The 21,128-nt window shown below is 33.4% G+C and overlaps 3 protein-coding genes and 1 non-coding gene across 6 annotated transcripts; 2 read left to right on the top strand and 2 right to left on the bottom strand.

Moving 5' to 3' along the window:
* Positions 1-2: 2 nt before the first annotated feature.
* Positions 3-1,854, bottom strand: LOC100805378 (abscisic acid receptor PYL4). 2 transcript variants are annotated; one of them, XM_014770811.3, is made up of 2 exons: positions 1,031-1,854; positions 3-285 (listed from the first exon to the last, which is right to left on the bottom strand). In XM_014770811.3, the coding sequence occupies exon 1, from the start codon at positions 1,577-1,579 to the stop codon at positions 1,046-1,048; it is 534 nt and encodes a 177-aa protein (XP_014626297.1). In that variant the 5' UTR covers positions 1,580-1,854; the 3' UTR covers positions 3-285; positions 1,031-1,045. The 2 variants fall into 2 exon arrangements, with proteins under 2 accessions (XP_014626297.1, XP_003551573.1); XM_003551525.5 differs by having other exon boundaries at positions 3-225.
* Positions 1,855-1,973: 119 nt separating this feature from the next.
* Positions 1,974-5,898, top strand: LOC100804842 (transcriptional repressor ILP1). Of its 2 annotated transcripts, XR_005889531.1 has the most exons (3): positions 1,974-3,688; positions 3,886-5,332; positions 5,726-5,898. XR_005889531.1 is itself a non-coding variant. In XM_006602622.4 (2 exons), the coding sequence occupies exons 1-2, from the start codon at positions 3,057-3,059 to the stop codon at positions 4,151-4,153; spliced, it is 900 nt and encodes a 299-aa protein (XP_006602685.1). In that variant the 5' UTR covers positions 1,974-3,056; the 3' UTR covers positions 4,154-5,898. The 2 variants fall into 2 exon arrangements, 1 of the variants encoding a protein (XP_006602685.1); XM_006602622.4 differs by having other exon boundaries at positions 3,886-5,898.
* Positions 5,899-6,375: 477 nt separating this feature from the next.
* TRNAG-GCC (transfer RNA glycine (anticodon GCC)) lies at positions 6,376-6,446 on the bottom strand. The gene has a single exon. It is a non-coding gene; the product is annotated as a tRNA-Gly (tRNA).
* A 2,286-nt stretch (positions 6,447-8,732) lies between these two features.
* On the top strand, positions 8,733-10,469 carry LOC106797030 (uncharacterized). Its single transcript, XM_014770701.1, has 4 exons — positions 8,733-8,923; positions 9,032-9,251; positions 9,603-9,783; positions 10,033-10,469. The coding sequence occupies exons 1-4, from the start codon at positions 8,733-8,735 to the stop codon at positions 10,467-10,469; spliced, it is 1,029 nt and encodes a 342-aa protein (XP_014626187.1).
* Positions 10,470-21,128: the final 10,659 nt, after the last annotated feature.

The raw sequence follows: 21,128 nt of genomic DNA, 5'->3' as shown, positions 1-21,128 counted from the left end.
AATTTTATCCTATAGCAAGCATTTATGTTCACATCTTTCCCTTTTATAAATTCACATTAATGGAAGAAAAAAAAATCATCTGTGACAAATGGGATCCGTGCACAATTTTACCAAAACAAGTCAGAAAGTGAAAGCACGAACAGAACCCATACCGCAAGTTGCATCGCCCCACAACTAGCCCTCGTCACATTCGCCTTAACTTCTGGGAAGGTCAATTCAAATGCTCTGCATTTCATGTGGAAACTTGTAACTCACATCACCACCACCTCCTAAGTTATACAACCACTACCTTACAACAATATCAATTCAAAAACCATACAATCTCGTGATTCAAACAATTTTTCAAGAACATAGCCAGTGCCATTCTCATCCCCTCTCAATAATTATATTGTGCACCATAAATTACAATGTGGTTCTAATTTTATAAAGATTAGTGAAAAGACAGACACCTCAATCTATCTGTATTTTAAATTTTTTTTAAAGTGAACTTGTTTTGTAGATAATAATTAATACCATTTGTTTTATTAATGTAACTCATATAAGAGATTGAGAATTGAAATAATTAAAATAAAAGAATGGGATGATTTGCGAAAAAAATGAAGATCATGTATTAAAGAAATGAACTACTTCCTACCAACATCATAATCAATACCATCAGAAGAAAAAAAAAATGAGAGAGTGAGGAGCTACAAAATGTAGCAATTCAAAAGTAGAATTAGACACAGAACATGTAAACTAAAATTATTGATTAAAGATTATAAACAAACATTTCTACAATTTGTATTGACCAGATGGAAAATTACTACAATGAGAACAAAGGTTACACCAACATTACATAAAATCCTTGTTTCATGTTCACTTTCTCAACAAAGAGAAACAACAAAATGAATCACACAAGGGTAAAATTAAGAGACTTTTTCTTTTCTCTTCTCTCAGGCAACAAACTCACAATTAACCTTGTGATAATAATCCAAAAGTATACAACAACTAATGGCTAAATTAAAAAAAAGGTAAAAAGAAAGATACGAACAGTGTTTTTTTGAAGTCATCGTTGATGGAGTTTGGTTAGGTTTTCGGCGAATTTGGCGAGAGATTGGAGGTTGCAGCGGAGGATGGTGTCGACGAAGACGCGCGTGTCCTCGGTGGTGTTGCCGGGGGGGACGTCAACGACGTAGGACTCGACGACGACGGTGCCGGCGGCGGAGCGGGGGTGAAGAGTGGTGACAGAGCGGTAGTTGAAGAGGCGGTGGTCGCCGCCGACCATGCTGAAGCCGATAACGTGGCGCTCGTCGTCGAGGACGTCGAGGCGCTCGGTGCTGACGGCGGCGGGGAGGCCGGAGATGACGTGGACCTCGCGGAGGGTCCCGACGTCGCCGTCGCCGAGGATGACGTGGCAGCTCTTGACGAAGTGCTTGTAGGCCTGCGGGTTGTCGAAGCGCCGCACGACGGACCAGACGGTGGAGACCGGGGCGGCGATCTCCTGGACCACGGCGGAGCAGCACTGCTGCGGGGACACCACGTGGGTGTGGTGCCGGGCCACCGCGTCGGGAACAATAGTGGAAGGATTGTTGGGTAACATTTTTTGATTTGTTGTATGAATAATAACAATGAATGAATGTTTTGGTGTGTATTGAGAGAAAGAAAGAGAGGGAGAAGTTAAGTGAAGTTGGAGGGACCAGAGCTACAGAACAGGTTTTAGTTACTTTTGTAGTTATTGGATTATTATTTATATAATGCTATATGGGCAAGTTGTAGGGGGAGATGAGATAGATTCAAGAGGGTGGGCAAGTTGTAGGGGAAGACCAGATAGATAGAGAAAGGTTCAAGAGGGTCAAACTATATCAAAGGTGATTGGAGTAACCAAGTTCATGTGAGATCCTAGGCTTTTTTATAGATATGGGTTTTTTTTTTATAAAAAAATTACAAAAAGGAATAACTTTATTTTAAAACACGATTTCATATAAAAAAATTGATATTTTAAAAAGAATTATTTAAAAGTTGTATTTTTTTAAAAGTTGTATCATCTATGTGGTTATTTAAAGGTGAAAGTCTTCATGCTGAAGGGATTGCTATTGTATATTTTTTTCCGCAACTGTTGTCCAAAATGTTTGACACGCGAAAGGTGTTTTTTAGTTTTGGCAAATAAACTCTTGCAGAGCTCAAGCATTAGCACAGGAAAACATCATTCTTGGCCATGTGGATGTAATGGAAGATGAATGTTCATTGTCTTAATATTAGATTATCCCCTGGTGGGCTGGTTAGCCATAAATTTCTTTAGAGTACACAGATGTCAAAATAATAACCATACTTTTAGAATCGTGTGCTTTTTTATGTTTGAAAGGTTGGAGTTGGAGCAATCCTGATCCCAATTGCATGCTGGACAATAAATAAAAAGTACCTAAAATTAAGGACATATTCATAATTGATGATCAAATGTCAAGAATTTGAAAACTAAACACACGTCAATAACAACAAATGTTGAAGAATCAAACAAAGTTCAAGCCTCTAAGACTAAAGTCAATAACAACAAATATCAAAGAATCAAATAAGTTTAAGCCTCTAGGACTTGAAGCAACTAAATATCAGATTCAAAATAAAAGAATTTTCTTAATAGTTTCTACTTTCTAGAATGGGATTTCTGATTGGATTAAATGATGAAGGATGTGAAATCAAGAAGGATTTTCACTCATGTACAGAATAGTGGCTGAGATGGCTGCAATTTCATGCAAAAGTGGCCATAATTGTACTGCTACGACCGTGACACAAAACTGCTCCACAGCAGGAGGCCACAATCCAATTAAACTATAGTGGCACTATCATTTGGGTTGACTACTATGCTATAAACCACTTGAAAAACATGACGGTGATACTTCTAATAATGTTGAAGAATATGTATTTTCTTTTTGCTGGATACTTAAAAGTTGATACTATATTATCTGCTTATCATTTGTGAATGCTTTTATGCATGTCATTATTTATTGAGGCTGTAACTAAAGTTATCCTATGACTTGTACTTCAGCATAAAGCTTTTTTACATTGAGGAACTTGAAGAGCAGATGAAGAAACTTCATGAAGATCGTGCATCAGCCATTTTTGAAAGAAGAACCACTAACAATGATGATGAAATGATTGAGGTGGAAGCAGCTATAAAAGCTGCAATGTCAGTTTTAGACAAGAAAGGTAACAATATGGAGGCTGCCAAATCTGCTGCTCAGGAAGCATTTGCTGCTGTAAGAAAACAAAAAGATCTGCCAGTGAAGTTAGATGAATTTGGTAGAGATTTAAATATTGAGAAACAGATGCAAATGAAAGTGAGGGCTGAGGCTCGTCAACGCAAGAGGTCACAAGCATTTAATTCTAATAAGCTGGCATACATGGAACTGGATGATCCTAAAATAGAGGGTGAATCAAACACTGATGAGAGTGATAGTGAGAGTCAAGCATATCAGTCACAGCGTGATTTGGTGCAGCGGGCTGCTGATGAGATTTTCAGTGAAGCTTCTGAGGAATATGGCCAATTATCCTTTGTCAAAAGAAGAATGGAAGAATGGAAAAGAGAGTATTCATCAAGCTATAAAGATGCTTATATGTCATTGAATCTTCCACTGGTTTTCTCTCCATATGTAAGATTGGAACTTCTGAGGTGGGACCCACTTCACAAGGGTCTAGATTTTCAAGAGATGAAATGGTATTGAACTATTCCCCTGTGTGCTACTATTCTTTCTGGAAACTTTTTAGATGCATTATAGGGGGTTGCAGCCTTGTTTTTATTAGCCACTTAATTGCACTTCTTAGCTTGATTAGTAAAGATGCATATTATGTGAGTATCTCTTTCCTTTCATCAATTTATTACGTGTGGAGTTTTTTTTCTCTCTTTATATTCAGGTATAAATTATTGTTCACTTATGGTTTGCCTGAAGATGGAAAAGATTTTGTTCAAGATGATGGAGATGCTGACCTTGAACTTGTCCCGAACTTGGTGGCAAAGGTTGCACTTCCTATTCTGCACTACGAAATTTCCCATTGCTGGGACATGCTTGGTCAACAGGAAACAGTGAATGCTATTGCTGCTACAAAATTGATTGTGCAACAAGTATCTCATGAAAGTGAAGCTCTTGCTGATTATAATTTTCTTATTTTACACCCACAATGAATTTACTCGTAGGTGTTGGTTCATTTTCTCTTTTTGGTTACTTCGAGTTCTTTCTTGAATAAAATTAGAGGTATTTGATAGTTAATATTTAGCTTGTTTTTCAAATTCTCCTATTTTTTATATGTGGGACACCTTCAACATAAATCTTTGGGAAGGTGATGATCTTCAAAACTTCAAATATGATATTCTTCCCTGCTGATCAATCAATCCATTGCCATTGGGATAAGACATGATTGTAGCAAATAAGCCGAATTTTCGTTGGTTTTGAAGCAGAAACACTACATTGGAACTGCTCAGAAACTGACTATAAATGTATAAGGAATGTGCTATATGTGATAAAACATTTTGCTTCTGTTGTGAGATATCAGACTTTAAATTTTGATACTTAATGCTAAAATACTATGGTTGTTGTATCACATTACCAGCTGAGATTTCCCTTTGATAACAAATTTTTAATGCATTATTTTTTATTTTGGTTGTTGTTGAATAGAGAGTTGGCTATAAGCAAGAGTACATAGGTGAGTGAGACATTGGCCATGAGCCCAGGATTAGAGGTCAATTCTCAGCATTGGAAGATTAATCAGATGTGGGCCGTGGGGGACATGAGACTAACTAAGAATTGGGCATTGTGAGTAAATATTTTTGAGGAAGAACATGTAGTGTGAAACTATGAATCTAGTAAGGAAATTTAGGTTGTGAATGAACAGAGGAATAGAAACGCTTTGTAACGTGGGTATATGTAGATACCATATTGTGAGATTGTGTTTCTTGAGTTGTGAGAGATGCACCACCTTATGAAAATGCTGTTAATTTGATTAACTAAGTTAGAAGTAGAGTGTCACAGTAAGCCATAATGAGTTAATAGTATGTAATTATCTCAATGCATACTTAAAGTTGGATTTGGTACTGACATGTGTTCATTTTTCTTTACTGGAAATTTTGAGCTTCATTGAATATGGGCAAAATGTGTTGGCTTGTTAATGACTTATGATTTTTTATAATTCTTCCTGCTTTAGGCAATGCTCAGAATTGATTTATGCTCTTGCTGATGAAAGAAATGTTTCCGATTGATTATACTACAAATGTTGAAGAAAACATTTCATTGCTTATGTTTTATCTTAACACCTTTTTCATTGTTGATTAATCACCGTCAACCAGTATTGAAGGGGGAACCAAATGGTTTGTATCTACTATCTATAACATTTCAATGTCTTGCTCAAACATTTGTACAAATATGGTGGTAGTCTAGTGTAAACAGGGACATTGCACTGCTTTTCCAGAAACTACTTTTGCTGAAAAACAATTAGATAAACTGAGAAGGACTCCAAAACATTCTGAACTGGAATTAATGTAAAAAACATGCATTGTAAGATATGCATTGTCATGTATGACCAAATCATCTTGTACAGAAATGTTTTGGATTTTTACGTTTGATCTTTAGTGCATACAAATTACATATTTGAATTTCACCAAAAAAAAATAATAATTACATATTTGAATAGCATCCCACTTTTATGAATCTTAAAAATCTGTTAAGTCCCTATAAAGATGATTTATACATTCTTCATACAGGGAACGAAGACAAGGTACTTTATGGGTAAAACTGACCGTGGTTTCATCTGGGGTATCAAAGCTCCATTTCACAGCTGGCATGAAGAAAACTAGGAAAATGGAAGAAGCATATAACGTTTCTATAGATGGTATAACCGTGGATAAATTCTAATATTAACATCCTTTTGTTAAAATAGTTTGACAATCAGAAATATAAATTGTCTGATCTTGTGGACCATTTTATTCTATTAGATATCTGTGCAGTGAAGTTGGTATTCGGTGGACCTCCTTCTGGGTCCTTGTTAGTGATGTAGTTTCAGATTTTGCTGCGTGGGTTTATTATTTTTTTTCCCTGATGTCACGTAGCATTATTCAATATTGGAATATGTGGGCAAGTAAACAACAATATTCACAGTATTCTTTGGTTCATCAGTCAAGGATTTTGATTCTACACTGTTATTATTTATTAGAGGCTGCGGTTAATTGCGTAGAGAATGATTACTACGAAATACATTGGTCGTTTTCGGTAATGTCAAAGTCTGCCTAGAATTGTATTTGTAAAAGTGTTTTGTGAAACGTCGTTGGCAACGATTGCTGACAGCATGTGGAGTAATATACCATTAATCCATAATTAATTAATAATGCTGCAAAAATGAAAAAATATAGAAAAATGCACCAGCCGGGAATCGAACCCGGGTCTGTACCGTGGCAGGGTACTATTCTACCACTAGACCACTGGTGCTTCTTTTGTTGAATTTGGATAATGATAAGTTTTAATAAGCTCAAAATCAGCTATGCAACTTTTTTTTTGGTGAACTGCATTGGAACTGAGGACTAAAAGCCTCAAGGGAAGGAAACATGAGCTAAATCAGCTCTAAGTTAATTAAGAATACAAGAAGGAGCAAATTCATGAACTTTAAATTGAACAAAAGCCTCCATAGCTACCTTTGCAAGTTTATCTGCAACTTGATTTGCTTATCTGAAAACGTGATTTCAAGTGACATGCCCATTATGAATCTCTTTAATAATTCTATGAGAAGGATGCAATTTGCAACAATTCATAGTCAAAAGCTTCATGCATTAAGAGAATCTGAATCAACATGAATTCTCCTAAAGCCCTTGGACCAAGCCAATTTAATCCCGAACAAGATGGCCGATAGTTCAACATTAAGCATAGTACCACCATTAAGCTTGGCACAAAACCGCAAATAAAGGCACCATAATGATCATGAATGGCACTGCCACTACCAGAATTAATAACAGCTCCATCACTGATAGGGAGCATGACTACATGCAGCACTACCCACGACCCAGGAGAGAGACACACACACCCACGTATCTGCATGACTATGTGCAACATTAGGATAGTGCGATTATTGTAGTGGGAGTATGGTAGTTGTACATATTTGATATTTTCGTGCACGAAAGTTCTCGAAACCCGAGGCCTTTTAATATCGAGAAGCACTAAATAAAATACAAAATATTCAGTCTTAAGTTTGTTATTTTCTTTCTTCCTCCTGGAGACTGTCCTTAGTCTGGAACTTAAGGGAACCACCACTAACAATCACAATTCAAGGCAATCTCGCCCTCTTGAGCACACTTCCAGCTAATACTTGGAGGAACATCAATCGTGGATGATTGTACCAAGAGCTTCTTAAACATAAAGCAACTATGAGCATGAGTCAAGTTGTAGGCCTTATTTATCACTTCCACCACTGGCCAGTTCTCAAATATAATATTGAGGATGATTCCAAATAATAAATTCCGGTGCACTCCATGCACCAAATGGTATTTGGACAAGTTCTCCAACATCCATTGCTCCCAATTATCACAAACATAAAAATTACCACCAGACTCAACCCGAATAAAGAATTGCCACAAGAGTTTAATTTCTTGGCAAACCCTAAACAAATGAAGCAAGGACTCTACACTGTTTTGACACCCTTCACAAATATCAGACACATACACTAATCCCCATCCTAGTTTGCCTCTCATTAGTCAAAACTTTCTCATGGCCTAACTTCCACAAAAAACTACCAATTCTTGTTGTTGTTGGCCAATTGCTAATATATATTTAAACAACGGTTTATCAGGAATATCACACATATGCATATTTCATTGTAAATTTCCCATCACTAGTAACATTCTGTTAGAACAAAGGAGAATGTGGATGAAAGTTTGAAAAAAAAAAGGAAAAAAAAGAAGAAAAAAAAGGGTTTCAAGTCCTACATCGCTCAGGATAAACACTTGAATAGTGTTTCACTCCCTATATATAGAGAGCTCCTTTCTTCATTTTTCTTTGCCCCAGTTGAGAAGCATTTCCTCAACTTTTCTTTCTCCCTCTCATATTTCAACCGATGCATTTCCGACAAACTTCTCCCTCTTTCTTTCTGTCGCTCTAAAAATTTCGATTGGCTATAAGAATGACTTTTTAAGCCATAATTTCGGTTGGCTATAAGAGTGACTTTTTAAGTCATAATTTCGGTTGGCTATAAGAGTGACTTTTTAAGTCATATTTTCGGTTGACTATAAGAGTGACTTTTCAAGTCATATTTTCGGTTGGCTGTTAGAGTGACTTTTCAAGTCATATTTTCGGGTGGCTTTAGAGTGACTTTTCAAGTCATACAAGAGGGTGTAATTCTAGAAAAGGTTCCCTCAGTGCAGTGAGAATCTTATACAGTGATCTGGGCTGTTTTATCTTGGGGACGTCGTGGTTGATAGTCTGCTTGCACAATTTTTTGGCAGTGCCATGAAACGTCTTAAAGAAAGCGACATTGTTCGTGACTCAGCCAGTAATTTTTTCGGTTTACCATAAACTATTGTTACAACAATTTTAAGACGTTTTCGGCTCTGCTATGGCTACCGTAGATATTACTGGCTCGAACAACAATTACCTCAACAAACCTTTTAGGTTTGAAGGGTATCATTTCAAACGTTGGAAACAAAAGATGATGTTTTCTATGAAAAAAGTTGCCTATGTTTTGAACACTGATATTCCTGTGATGCTGAGAAGGAAGTGAAGGATAAAATGACTATGGAATTAGCTATTTGGAATGAAAATGATTACCTATGCAATAATTTCATTCTAAATGGGTTAGCTGATGATCTCTATGATTATAGCCCATATAAGTCTGCCAAATTAGTTTGGCTGGCTCTGGAAGAGAAGTATGATACTGAGGAAGCTGGGACTAAAAAGTATGTTGTTAGCCGCTACCTCAAGTATCAAATGACTAATGATAAATCAGTAGAGTCTCAATCCCATGAGATATAGAAAATTGCTCAAGAGTCATACATAGTTGTGATAACTGAGATCAATATGATTGGAAGATCAGATGGATGGGGGGTAGACACTGGCGCCTCCCGCTATGTCTGCTATGATCGTGTTATGATTAAAACATACATGAATGTTGAAAATAAGAAAGTGTTGTTGGGAGATTCCCACACCACTACTGTTGCTGGAACTAGAGATGTTGAACTGAAGTTTACCTCTGAAAAGACTTTGATTCTCAAAGATGTGATGCATACTCCAGAGATGAGAAAGAATCTGGTTTCTGATATTCTTTTAAATTAAGGAATAGTGGGGGTACTTCATCTAGTCATCTTCCTGCTATTAGTAGTGAAAATCTTGCACAACTAGAACCAGATATCGAGCCTCGAAGAGGTAAGAAAGCAAGAATTGCTAAAGAGTATGGGCCCAATTATATGACCTATACATTAGAGGAGGATCCATCAAACCTCCAAGAAGCTTTGTCTTCTTTGGATGCTGACTTGTGACAAGAAGCCATTAATAATGAGATGGATTCTTTAGAATCTAACAAGACCTGGCATTTAGTAGACTTGCCTCCTGACTGCAAACCTATTAGATGTGAAATCATTGTTGTGTAACAACTTTGATAAGAAAAACCTTGGAGAAGCAAGTGTAATCCTTGGTATTAAGATTACTAGGTCAAAAGAGAGAATTTCTCTGGATCAATCTCACTACATTGAGAAGATCTTAAAGAAATATGATTACTTTGACTGTAAACCTGCTAGTACACCATATGATCCAAGTGTAAAACTGTTTAAGAACACTGGTGAAGGTATACGACAAACTGAGTACGCAAGTATCATTGGTAGCCTTAGGTATGCCACTGATTGTACTAGACCCGACTTAGCCTATGTTGTGGGATTATTATGCAGGTTTACCAGTAGACCTAGTAAGGAGCATTGGCACGCTATTGAAAGGGTAATGAGGTACCTTAAAAGAACCATAAACATTGGATTACATTATAAAAGGTTTCCCGCTGTACTTGAAGGATACAACGATGCAAATTGAAACACTTTTTCAGATGATTCCAAAGCAACCAGCGGCTATATATTTAGCATAGTTGGTGGGGCTGTTTCTTGGAAGTCAAAGAAACAGACTATCTTAGCTCAGTCCACTATGAAATCTGAGATGATAGCACTAGCAACTGCTAGTGAGGAAACAAGTTGGCTGAGAAGTTTACTTGCAGAGATTCCTTTATGGGAAAGACCAATACCAGTTGTGTTGATCCATTGTGATAGTACTGTGGCTATTGCAAAAATTGAGAACCGTTATTACAATGGTAAGAAACGACAGATACGTCGTAAGCACAACACTGTTAGAGAATTACCCTCAACAGGAGCTGTTAGAGTGGATCACGTACGCACTGATGATAATTTAGCAGATCCTTTGACGAAAGGATTAGCTAGAGAGAAAGTCCATAACACTTCTAAAAGAATGGGACTATTGCCCTTACTATGATGATCATTCATGATGGTAACCCGACCTAAATGATTGGAGATCCCAAGAACTAGGTTCAATGGGTAATAACAAGTTATGAAGTGATATGAGATGAACATGCTGTTATAAGTGAAAGTAGCATGATTCCTGAAGTAACAAGAGGATGAGTTATGAAAAAAAAAATTGATAATTCTTAATGAGATCTATACTCTACGTTGAGTGGAGTACCTAGGCTACAGGAGTACTCTTGATAGACTCATCTATGTGAATGTTGAAGTGGGGGCCGCTTCATATGAAATTTTGGGCAAAAATTTCTAGAGCGTTCACTATACCGGGATAGACGTGCATGACCTTTAACGCACGGGCTTTATAGAATACACCTATGAAAAGGTTGTGTGTGGTTTGATGTCGGAGATAGAGTTCAAGACTTCGAGTCACTATAGTAAAATCTGAATTTTACTCACTATGCAAAGGTTCAAGTTGTATGACACCTTTGTTTATGCACAATTTTATGAAATCCTCGAAAATCTTCTTTTCAAATTTCAAGTGGGGAATTGTTAGAACAAAGGAAAATGTGGATGAAAGTTTGAAAAAAAGAAAGGAAAAAAAAAGAAAAAAAAAAGGGCTTCAAGTCCCACATCGCTCAGGATAAACACTTGAATAGTGTTTCACTCCCTATATATAGAGAGCTCCTTTATTCATTTTTCTTTGCACCAGTTGAGAAGCATTTCCTTAACTTTTCTTTCTCCCTCTCATATTTCAGCCGATGCATTTTCGGCAAACTTCTCCCTATTTCTTTGTGTCGCTCTAAAAATTTCGGTTGACTATAAGAGTGACTTTTTAAGTCATATTTTCGGTTGGCTATAAGAGCGACTTTTTAAGTCATAATTTCGGTTGGCTATAAAAGTGACTTTTTAAGTCATATTTTCGATTGGCTATAAGAGTGACTTTTCAAGTCATATTTTCGATTGGCTGTTAGAGTGACTTTTCAAGTCATATTTTCGGGTGGCTTTAGAGTGACTTTTCAAGTCATACAAGAGGGTGTAATTCTAGAAAAGGTTCCCTCAGTGCAGTGGGAATCTTATACAGTGATCTGAGCTGTTTTATCTTGGAGACGTCGTGGTTGATAGTCTGCTTGCACAATTTTTTGGCAGTGCCACGAAACGTCTTAAAGAAAGCGACATTGTCCGTGACTCAACCAGTAATTTTTTTGGTTTGTCATAAACTATTGTTACAACACATTCCACGCCACTGCATCTATACATGGTTCCAAACTAGGAGCCACAATATCAATTACATTTCATGTGACCTCAAAAGCTAAAAAATCCTTGAATTTGTTTACCCTCTTCATCCTATCCTGATCAAGAAAACTAGCCACCATACAATCGAGCTCAAATTCTAGAATAGGGGAAGTAGAGTTACTCAAGAGAGGGCCACAACCAGAAACCAATTATCTCGCCAAAAATTAACCTGAGTTCCATCTCCCACCCTCCAAATTAAATAATATTCTGACAGAAGATATCCCATGTAGAACACTATCCTTTCCAAAAATTACTTGTAGGTCTCTTCAGATTAATAATAGGGAGAATCCCTTCTCCACACCTGTATCTACTTCGAATAAACGAGGACCAAATGGAAGAATCACAAGTATAAAACCTCCAATTAGCACGCAACATGAAGGGCTTGTTTACGTCGTGCATCTTTCTTAATCCCAAATTGCCTTTATCTTTAGGGCAACAATCATTGAATGAATTGGAAAGTACTCCTAGATGCTCTTTTATGTAAAATGGGAACACCTAAGTACTTTCCCAAATCATGAGTCCACTGAATCCCAATCTTATCACTAAGCTGTTGTTGGACATTTATTCCAACATTTTTCGTGGGCTAATGGTTGGACAGGCTAAAACAGAACCGATTGATTCGCTTTGTAAATGAGTAATGTTAGGCAAAGTTGTTTTTAGATCATTACCTCTCATCTAAATTTAAATATAAACAAATTTAGTTAACTTACATGGAGATTAAAAAAGTTAGATAATGTCATTTAATTCTTCTAATGATACTTAAAAAATAATCTTTTTTTTTCTAAAATGTGATTCATTCGAACTTGATATTAAAAATAAAAATGAGTCATTGAAATTGTAATTACAAATTAATTGAAGGTTATTTTTAAAATCATATCATAAAGTAAAAATAAATTAGTTAAAATTTATTTTTATTTGAGTCCAAAAATATTTTTGTTTTTGTTTATATTTAGGCTCAATGGGAGTATATTATACTTCCTTCATCCCAAAATAATAATAATTTTATAAAATTAGTTTTATTTCATCATTAATTTATTTATAATTTTTTTTTATCATTAATATTGTAAGATATGTAAGTAAAAAAAATAATATTAGATTGAAAAATTGAAATGATAATCATTTTAACACAATTTATTTTTCTTGCACTATAATTATAATGGTACCAAAAGATCAAATATTAAAAGTACTACCTAAAGAAACACGAATACCTGTTCAAAGCATTAAACACCCCGCCTATATATCTACGTGAACATAAATGTTGCATAACCAATTGATTACAAAGGATATATACGATCTAAGGAGTTATTGTTTTTCATATTATATGATATTTAAGGTTTTGACAGAAGTATTAATTAATTCGTTAAATTTCATAGAAAACATTAGTCTTTTATTGATGACTCATTTAGTTTTCTTATACAGTATTCTAAGTAAGTATTGGTTAAAGGTAGTTATGAAAAAATATATTTTATGCAACAGTGATTTTATAAAACGACATTAATTATTATTTTTAGGTTTAATTGTAAAATCTGTCATCTTATTTTACTAATTACACTAAATTAGTTTTCCTATTTGTTTTAATCCTAGAACTGACTTTAAGACTAAATATTAGACTAGAAAGTTTATTAATATTTTTTAAAAAAATAAGAACTTAAAAAAATGCTTATGGAAAGATTAAAATTATGATCTTTGAAGTAAGAAACACATTAATCTTATATGTTATATTTTGAAAGATAATATATAAGATTATGAAAATATAATAAATTAAAAAAGAATAAAATTTGAATTTTAACTATTTTTGCATAAAACTTATATTAATATTATATTTTGCATCAAATATTCAAATTAGCACTTGGATATAGTGGTAGAAGAATATCATTCTCATAGTTGGCACTTGGTTGATTTTTGGACAAAAAAGTCATCCAAATCTAATATAAAATTTTGTTTAATTTAAATATAACATCAAATTCAAACTAAACCAAACCAATCTTTTATAATTTGATTTAGTTTGGTTTGATGGCTTTTTATTTTTTTAATTTAATATCATAATTCAAAATTAAGCAACTAAACTTAAATAATTATTATGTTGTATTACTTTTTAAAAAAATATTTATTTTATTACATTTCATTTAACATATTTTTTAGTATTTGTTTTACTTCTATTTAACATTATTTAACATGATATTTTTCAAAACAAAAATATATTGGTACATCTTTTTTAATTTCTATTTAACGTAATAACTTATACGTCCTTTATATATATATATATATATAAAGTAAAATTCAGTTGAACCTTTGAAAATTATGACATCAAAATTTTACCTTCAAAATAACTGTTAATCTAATTCAATTATGTAACCTTCATTTTAATATTTTTGAGTTATCCTATCAAAACCTTAACTTCACATTAATTATTGATATAATTTAATATGATCTAATATTAATGGATCATTATTTGTTTTTAAAACTTAAACTTATATATATTTATAAAAGACAATTATCATTGAAAGTGTTTTTATTTACTATTTTTATTCAATAAAAATAGAGAAAACTAATAAAATAATAGATAATATACCTATTCCAAAATAATATTGCTGTCACTTCTCCATTGGTATTGCTCTTAGTTCTTTGAACGACAACATCAATAATAATATATAATACAACAAATGAGAGTGTTAAATTTATGATGGAAAGAAAATGAAATAGTTCTTTCATACTTTCACATAGATAGTTGATCATTTTCACTCATTTGAATATACAGTGAGATCTAACACCACCGGATTAATCCTTTGGACTGTAATTATATTAATATGATACTAAATACTTAAAAAATGATAAACTTATGTATTTACATGTTTTTTAATTAATACTAAATACAAATAATAACATTAAAATTTTTATAATTTAATCAAATTTGCGGATCACATGGATGTAAAATCTAGTTTAAAAATAAAATATGAATATCGATTACAAAACAAATGAAATGTCATAAAATCATTTAATACTTATTATTAATTATCATAGCAAAAATCACACATTACCTTAGTATAAAATCCCCCTAATGAATATCAACGACAATAAAGTGTGAATTTTTTTATACTATTGCATGAGGTATTTATAGGCTTTGTGTGATGATTAATCTCCGTCTATAACTTGCTTGTTTGATATGCTTTTCAAATCATTTTTTTTTTGTATTTTCAATAGTAAAATCTGAATCCTTATTTTGCACTCAAATCCACTTGTTAATTAATAATTACACATTCTCACAAAATCTGTACAATATCCAAGATTTATAATGATTTTGTGTTAGTATTATCAATTATTTTGAATGTTCCAATCTTTAATTAATACTTTTTTTTGTCTAAACTTCAAATCTTTAATACTAATCACCAACATTTCGCTGAAAGTGAACAAACAGTACTGCTATCACTCTCGCCATAAAAGTTGAATGTTTCGCTGAAAGTGAACAAACAGAACTGCTACCACTCTCGCTGTAAAAGTTGAATGTGATTTTTCCCTCGTAATATCTCGTTTCCTCCATAACCCTAGAATCCATGGATATTAGATTACCTTTCTACCCTGCGGAGGTTTCCAAAGTCTGCATGATTCAGTTTGGAATACCCAGTCCTGACGAGATTGTAATTCTCCCTACACTATGAAGCGTGGATGCAATTCATATTCGATACATTATTTTTTAAAAAAAATTATAAAATATATAGGATATGATGTGATGATACATATCCAAACATTGTATAAAAAATTCCTAAAGGGCTATCAGGCACTATACTTCAAATGTTTCACGTATGTATATTAGATATGTGTCCAAATGTTCGTGGATACTTCTCTGGTTACTGGTGAAGTATTTGATATTTTTGAATACTTCTTTGATACTTATTGGTGAATATTCAAGCTTATAACTTCTTTTTTTTATGAAAATTCATATAATCACGTATAATAAAGAAACATGGAAGCATTATGGAAGCATTGTGTATTGATGAACCAAAAATAGAAACTGTAAAGATTTTCAGAAAGGGAATAAGATTGATAGTACTATTTTATATTTATAAATAATAGGAAGTAATTTATGATGTCCATGTTTTATATATTTTTTTGTTTACACTATCCTATATAAATGTTCACTTTGTATTCGAAAGTTCTCAAGTAGAATTGGAATTGAGTCTTTCTTTCGAGTTTAATGGTTTGTCGTTCGTTAAGCGATTTCTGGTTGTTGATTGGTTAGTTTGTTGGCGTGTGTTTGTGTGGTTTGAGAGGCAAATGTCTGTGGTGCAAATCGAGCATGGCTAGACAACGGAGAGAGGGAAGATGAAGGTTGTAGGATTGAGTGATCATTGGCTTGGAACTATATATTGACAGAAAGCTCAAGTGATCATTGACTTGATTTTGGCATGACTCCTGCTTCTGGAACAACTCCATATCATGAAGGCTTGATGTCTCCCAGTTATTTATTGAGCCTAAATTTACGGCTGTCTCCTTCAACGAATGCAAAGTTTTCACCTTATGTTGGTTGTAGTCCATCAATACCCGGGTACAATCCCACTTCACCTGGCTAGAACCCTACCTCTCCAACTTATAATCTTGGTTCTACAGGATATAGTCCTACAAGTCCAGCTTATTTGCCTACCAGTTCATCCTACTCTCCTGCATTGTTGGGTTACAAGTGAGGTGAAATCTCACATCGGACAAAAATGAAATGTTGAGCATCATATAAGTGAGAATACGATCATAAACCTGAATCTTAAGGTGTTAGGTTAAAGTGTGGTGTCAAATTTCCTTATGTGGTGGTTCGTGGTCCATTGGTGTAAATCTCCCCAGCGTTTACCCTCCTCGAATTTCTCCAACATCACCCAGCTATAGCCCCACCTCACCTGCATATAGTTCAACTTCGTCTTCCTACAGCCCTACATCCCCCTCTTACAGCCCAACGTCTCCATCATATAGTCCTACCTCACTTGGATATAGCCAACATCACACCATCATATTGCCCAAAATCACCATCGTATAGTCCTACTTCACCTAGTTACAATCAACATTAAGCAAAATATAGTCCTTCATTAGCATATTCTCCAACCAGTCTGAGATTGTCTCCAAACTATAGGCGAGTAATTCTCTGGATTTCTTTAATATTTATTTTTGGTGCTGAATGTGATATACAGAACCTTCAAACACTAATGTGCCAAAAATTTGAATCTCATCAATTGCATATTTATTGAGTTAATTCTTTACTCCAAGCATATGTCTAATTTATTATTTTCCAGCCCAACATCTCCATCATATTCACCATCTTCTCCATCTTATTCTCCATCAAGCCCAACATACAGTCCCAGCAGGTAAGTAATCTTCATTGGTGCTCCTGCCAAGCCTTTAAACAGTTGCAGAATTGGAGATTTCTTTTGTGTTGTTATTTGTTAAACTGAGCTTATTTATATATGACTTGTTCAATTTTTTCCTTCTAGCCCATATAATTCAGGTGTCAGCCCAGACTATAGCCTAAGTTCCCCCCAATTTAGGTATGCATATGTACAAATCGTTCTTTAACTACTAAAATTGTATGGAAGGCATATTGCTGAGCATGGTCTGCTTTTGTTATTTTTCTGTTTGATCATTTGCAGTCCCAGTGAGGGTAACTCACCATCGTCAACCAGCCATTACACTCCAAAAATTAGTGGCAATTAAGGTTGAATGATAGAGGCAGTCGATGAGGTAAACTAACAGCTTTGCTGAAGCACAAATATATAGCTTAATTTTTTTTATCTTATTGGATGGAGCATTTACAATATAAATAGGATGAAATTGCACTCACCTCACTTGAGGTCTCTTTAAATAACACAAATACCCCTCTTGTTTTAAAAATTGGACAGAGGACTTGAGTTCTGCTGGGATCAGACATTGAGCTGTTGGTGGTTTATTTGTTTGCATTGCATTAATCATCTAGATCATTTGAGTCCTATTGGCAATAACTTCGGATATGTCAAACTATGAGATCAAATTCTGTTTAGTAGTTGAACATTTTTGAAGGCATGGATTGTGATTGTTCATTCTCTTAAATAAATTTATTGAAAACTTACATGTAAAGTTTTGAGGATTATATTGATCACTGAAATACTAATTATCTGTAACAAGTATGGTATATCCGTATGGATCCGGACCTACTTATAAAATAATGGTATATTCTGGTCTTATCTTAAATTTGTTCTTTTTCTATTTTATGTAAGGTTATTTTCATGAGAATTCTGATTCGTTTATGGTTAGATTACTCTCTACGTCATTGTAGTTTCACTATATTTTGAAATAGGCTCTTAGTTTAAATGTTATTGGTGGAGTTATAAAATCTTTTAAGTCCTCTCAGAAGCTGTGAAATGAAAAGTGTAGCAGGCCAGTCCAAAATTTGCATCAATGGAGTGCTCCCGAAGAAGGTTTGGTGAAAATCTATGAAGCACCAACATCGACACGGACACGGACACGTGAACACCTGTAATGTCCAAAATATAGAACGTAGTACGGGTGTCGTGTCGGTATCAAACACTGACACGGACGCGTGTCGGACACTGGACACGGCAAGGAGCTGGAGTGTCTATGCTTCATAGGTGAAAATGAATTTTGATGCATCAGTTAGAAATGATGGTACGGGCTTGGGTTTGATATTGAGGGATGATGAAGGAATGGCCTTGGAAGCTGCTACTTATTTTTTACAATCCACTAATACATCGTTGGAAGCTGAAGCCATTTGTTTTCGTTGGGGTGGGGAAGGATCTCTGTATGCAGCAGGTGATATGTGAAACTGAATGTTAGCAACTTTTTTTTTTCATTGGAAATATAACAGGAAGCAAGACCGAAACTATGTTCAGGGGATAATTGATGATTCTTATGTTTTGTGTGATGAGTTTCATTCTATCTCACTCACTTTCACTACAAGCAGGATGGGTAATAGAGTTGCCCATGAATTAGTTGGATTAGCTGTTCTTTTTCATGGAAGTTATTGGATTGAAGAAGTTCCTCAGTTTGTTGTATAGAATACATGAATTGTTGTAAATCATGTGATCTTAAAAAAAATGAAATTGGAACATCTCTTAGAAAGAAAGAGAAAAAGAAGGTGGAATATCTCCTATCTGCTTATGTATCGTATTCTGATTCTATCTTGGAATAAAATCCAGCTTTTCAGGTTAAAAAAAGAAAACTTTTAAGTCCTCACTATCCAAGTATTAAGATATTTTCAACTTTCTTTATTTTGTAAAGACATTAAAAAGGTTATTAAATTTTAAGGATATGTTTTATTGATAGCAAAATTATGTTTCAAATGCTAATTTGTCACTCTTTTCCTGTAAATATTTGTTAGAACAGAAAATTATGGTTATTTCATACACAACTGAAGGAAAAAAAAAAAAAAACTACAACACAATTGTCTCTCTGTGCTATAGAAAATGAGTATCTGTTGAAACAATAGAAATATAGATGTTAGATGGTCAATTGGTTGTTCCATATTGCAAGAGAGGGATAAAGAGGAATGGATTTATTAATCTTTTACTTTTCTCCTGGCATGTTTAATATTTTTGAGAAATCATAAAATACGAAAGGGCCAGGCTTGCACAATTATTAAAATTTGGCCAACTAAATGGCTACTTTGGTGGGTAGAAGGGATCAGTCCTGGTCCTGGGGGGCTGTAAGAATGGGAAATATTTGGTGATCCAAAAATCTTAATTAAGGCTTAGAAAGGTAAGTTTCAGCCAAAAATTTAATGAAAGGGATTGTTCTGAGATAATCTTCTATTTGGTTACATTGATTTTTAAAAGCTTTAGGATAAATTGTAATTCCGTATCCTTAATTCCTAATCTATGAGTTTAGTCTCTTATTCTCTCTCTTGATTTTAGTTCTTTTACTTTAAAAAATCCTCAATTATATATATATATTATTTTAGTTTAATTGAACTTTACACATGACATATTTACTTAAAATATCATAAAAAATAATTTAATTAATCAAAAATATAAAAATAAAAGGTTCCTTAATACGTATTTTGGTGTTAACTTTTCCTTAATAAGCCCATATAGTTATATGTTGTTTGGTTAGTTGTATCTCAAGAGCTATTCTATTATATAATCTATATTATATTTATATAATTTCTTACTTCCATTTTTTTTTATTTTGCTTTCTTAGCCACATTTTATTAGGCGAGGTTGCTATTCAAAATGTTCCTAGATTAAGCAAAGTTATATTCAATCCAAATATGAGTAAATTAATTTCATCACAAACTAGGATGCTTTAATTTGATTTTCATTAATTTCATCAATTATATGTCATACTCATATTATATTATATTATATAAAAATTGTATAATTTTTTTATTAACGCACATTTAAATTGAATTATTAGGAAACTGCATATTCATTTGCAACAACATCAAAGAATTCAGAGAATTTAGTTTGTAGATATTTGAAAGAAGAATTCAAGTCTGTTGATGATCATAAGTAAATTAAATTATGTACTCTAAATTTTATCCTCTATCTTTTTATTGTTGCTTGTAATACACTAAACATAAAATTTATTTTTGGCTACCCTATTTTGTATGGTATCATGTTAATTTATAATATACAAATTCACATTGTATTTGCTCCTTCTTAAAGGTTTTTATTTTACTGTTTTATTTTCATTAAACATAGATGTGTCTAAACAATGTTTATTTCATAAGTTGGTGGGAAAAAAAAAACGTAGAAACCAAATCCGTGGGTACACACGGATAACTTACTGGTAAAACAATAAACACTATAGTGCGAACATGGTATTCATTTAGAACCGAATTGATTCTCATGGCCTAACAACAATTACAATTACGTTTTCGAAGACTCTAATTATTTTTTTTAATCATTGTAATTAAAATTTTTTCCTTTTGGATAGGAGGCTGAGACATTTCTACAAATTTTGATATTTTGGACTAGCTATAGGACTATATTTTTTTTTAACCATAGCTATAGGACTAATTTTTGATTTTAGGATCAATCACACTTAAAAACCGCTAGCTCATCTTCAAAGATATACAATATCTATATACTAAATTTAAGATTATTTTAACTAATTCATATTCTTTAAAAAATTAGTTAATTTAGTTAATAACATTGATTTAATAATTTAATAGCAACTTGTATTTTTTTCAAAACTACATTTATAATTATTGTGACTTATTATTTTTCTCTTTCTACTTAATTATTTAATGTATATTTTTCTTCTTTTTCAATACTTTTAAGAGAGAGAATATATTTATTTTTGTAATTCAGAAATATTTATGGTAAAATAATTAAGAATACTTTGAAAACAAAGTAATTTGGAAAATACAATCTGAAGAGACTTATACAAATAATCTTATATTTGG

Source organism: Glycine max, chromosome 18, assembly GCF_000004515.6.
Source record: "Glycine max cultivar Williams 82 chromosome 18, Glycine_max_v4.0, whole genome shotgun sequence".
NCBI classification, from domain to species: domain Eukaryota; kingdom Viridiplantae; phylum Streptophyta; class Magnoliopsida; order Fabales; family Fabaceae; genus Glycine; species Glycine max.
This window is presented reverse-complemented; position numbering and strand designations above follow the sequence as displayed.

What these genes read in the sequence shown, in the direction of transcription:
- LOC106797030 (XM_014770701.1), top strand. Translation starts at nt 8,733, where the DNA reads ATGACTATGGAATTAGCTATTTGGAATGAAAATGATTACCTATGCAAT. An exon ending in GTTGTTAGCCGCTACCTCAA is followed by an intron (nt 8,924 to 9,031) that starts GTATCAAATGAC and finishes TATGATTGGAAG; the next exon opens with ATCAGATGGATGGGGGGTAG. An exon ending in GTTTAAGAACACTGGTGAAG is followed by an intron (nt 9,784 to 10,032) that starts GTATACGACAAA and finishes ACACTTTTTCAG; the next exon opens with ATGATTCCAAAGCAACCAGC.
- LOC100804842 (XM_006602622.4), top strand. Translation starts at nt 3,057, where the DNA reads ATGAAGAAACTTCATGAAGATCGTGCATCAGCCATTTTTGAAAGAAGA. An exon ending in GATTTTCAAGAGATGAAATG is followed by an intron (nt 3,689 to 3,885) that starts GTATTGAACTAT and finishes CTTTATATTCAG; the next exon opens with GTATAAATTATTGTTCACTT.
- LOC100805378 (XM_014770811.3), bottom strand. Translation starts at nt 1,579, where the DNA reads ATGTTACCCAACAATCCTTCCACTATTGTTCCCGACGCGGTGGCCCGG.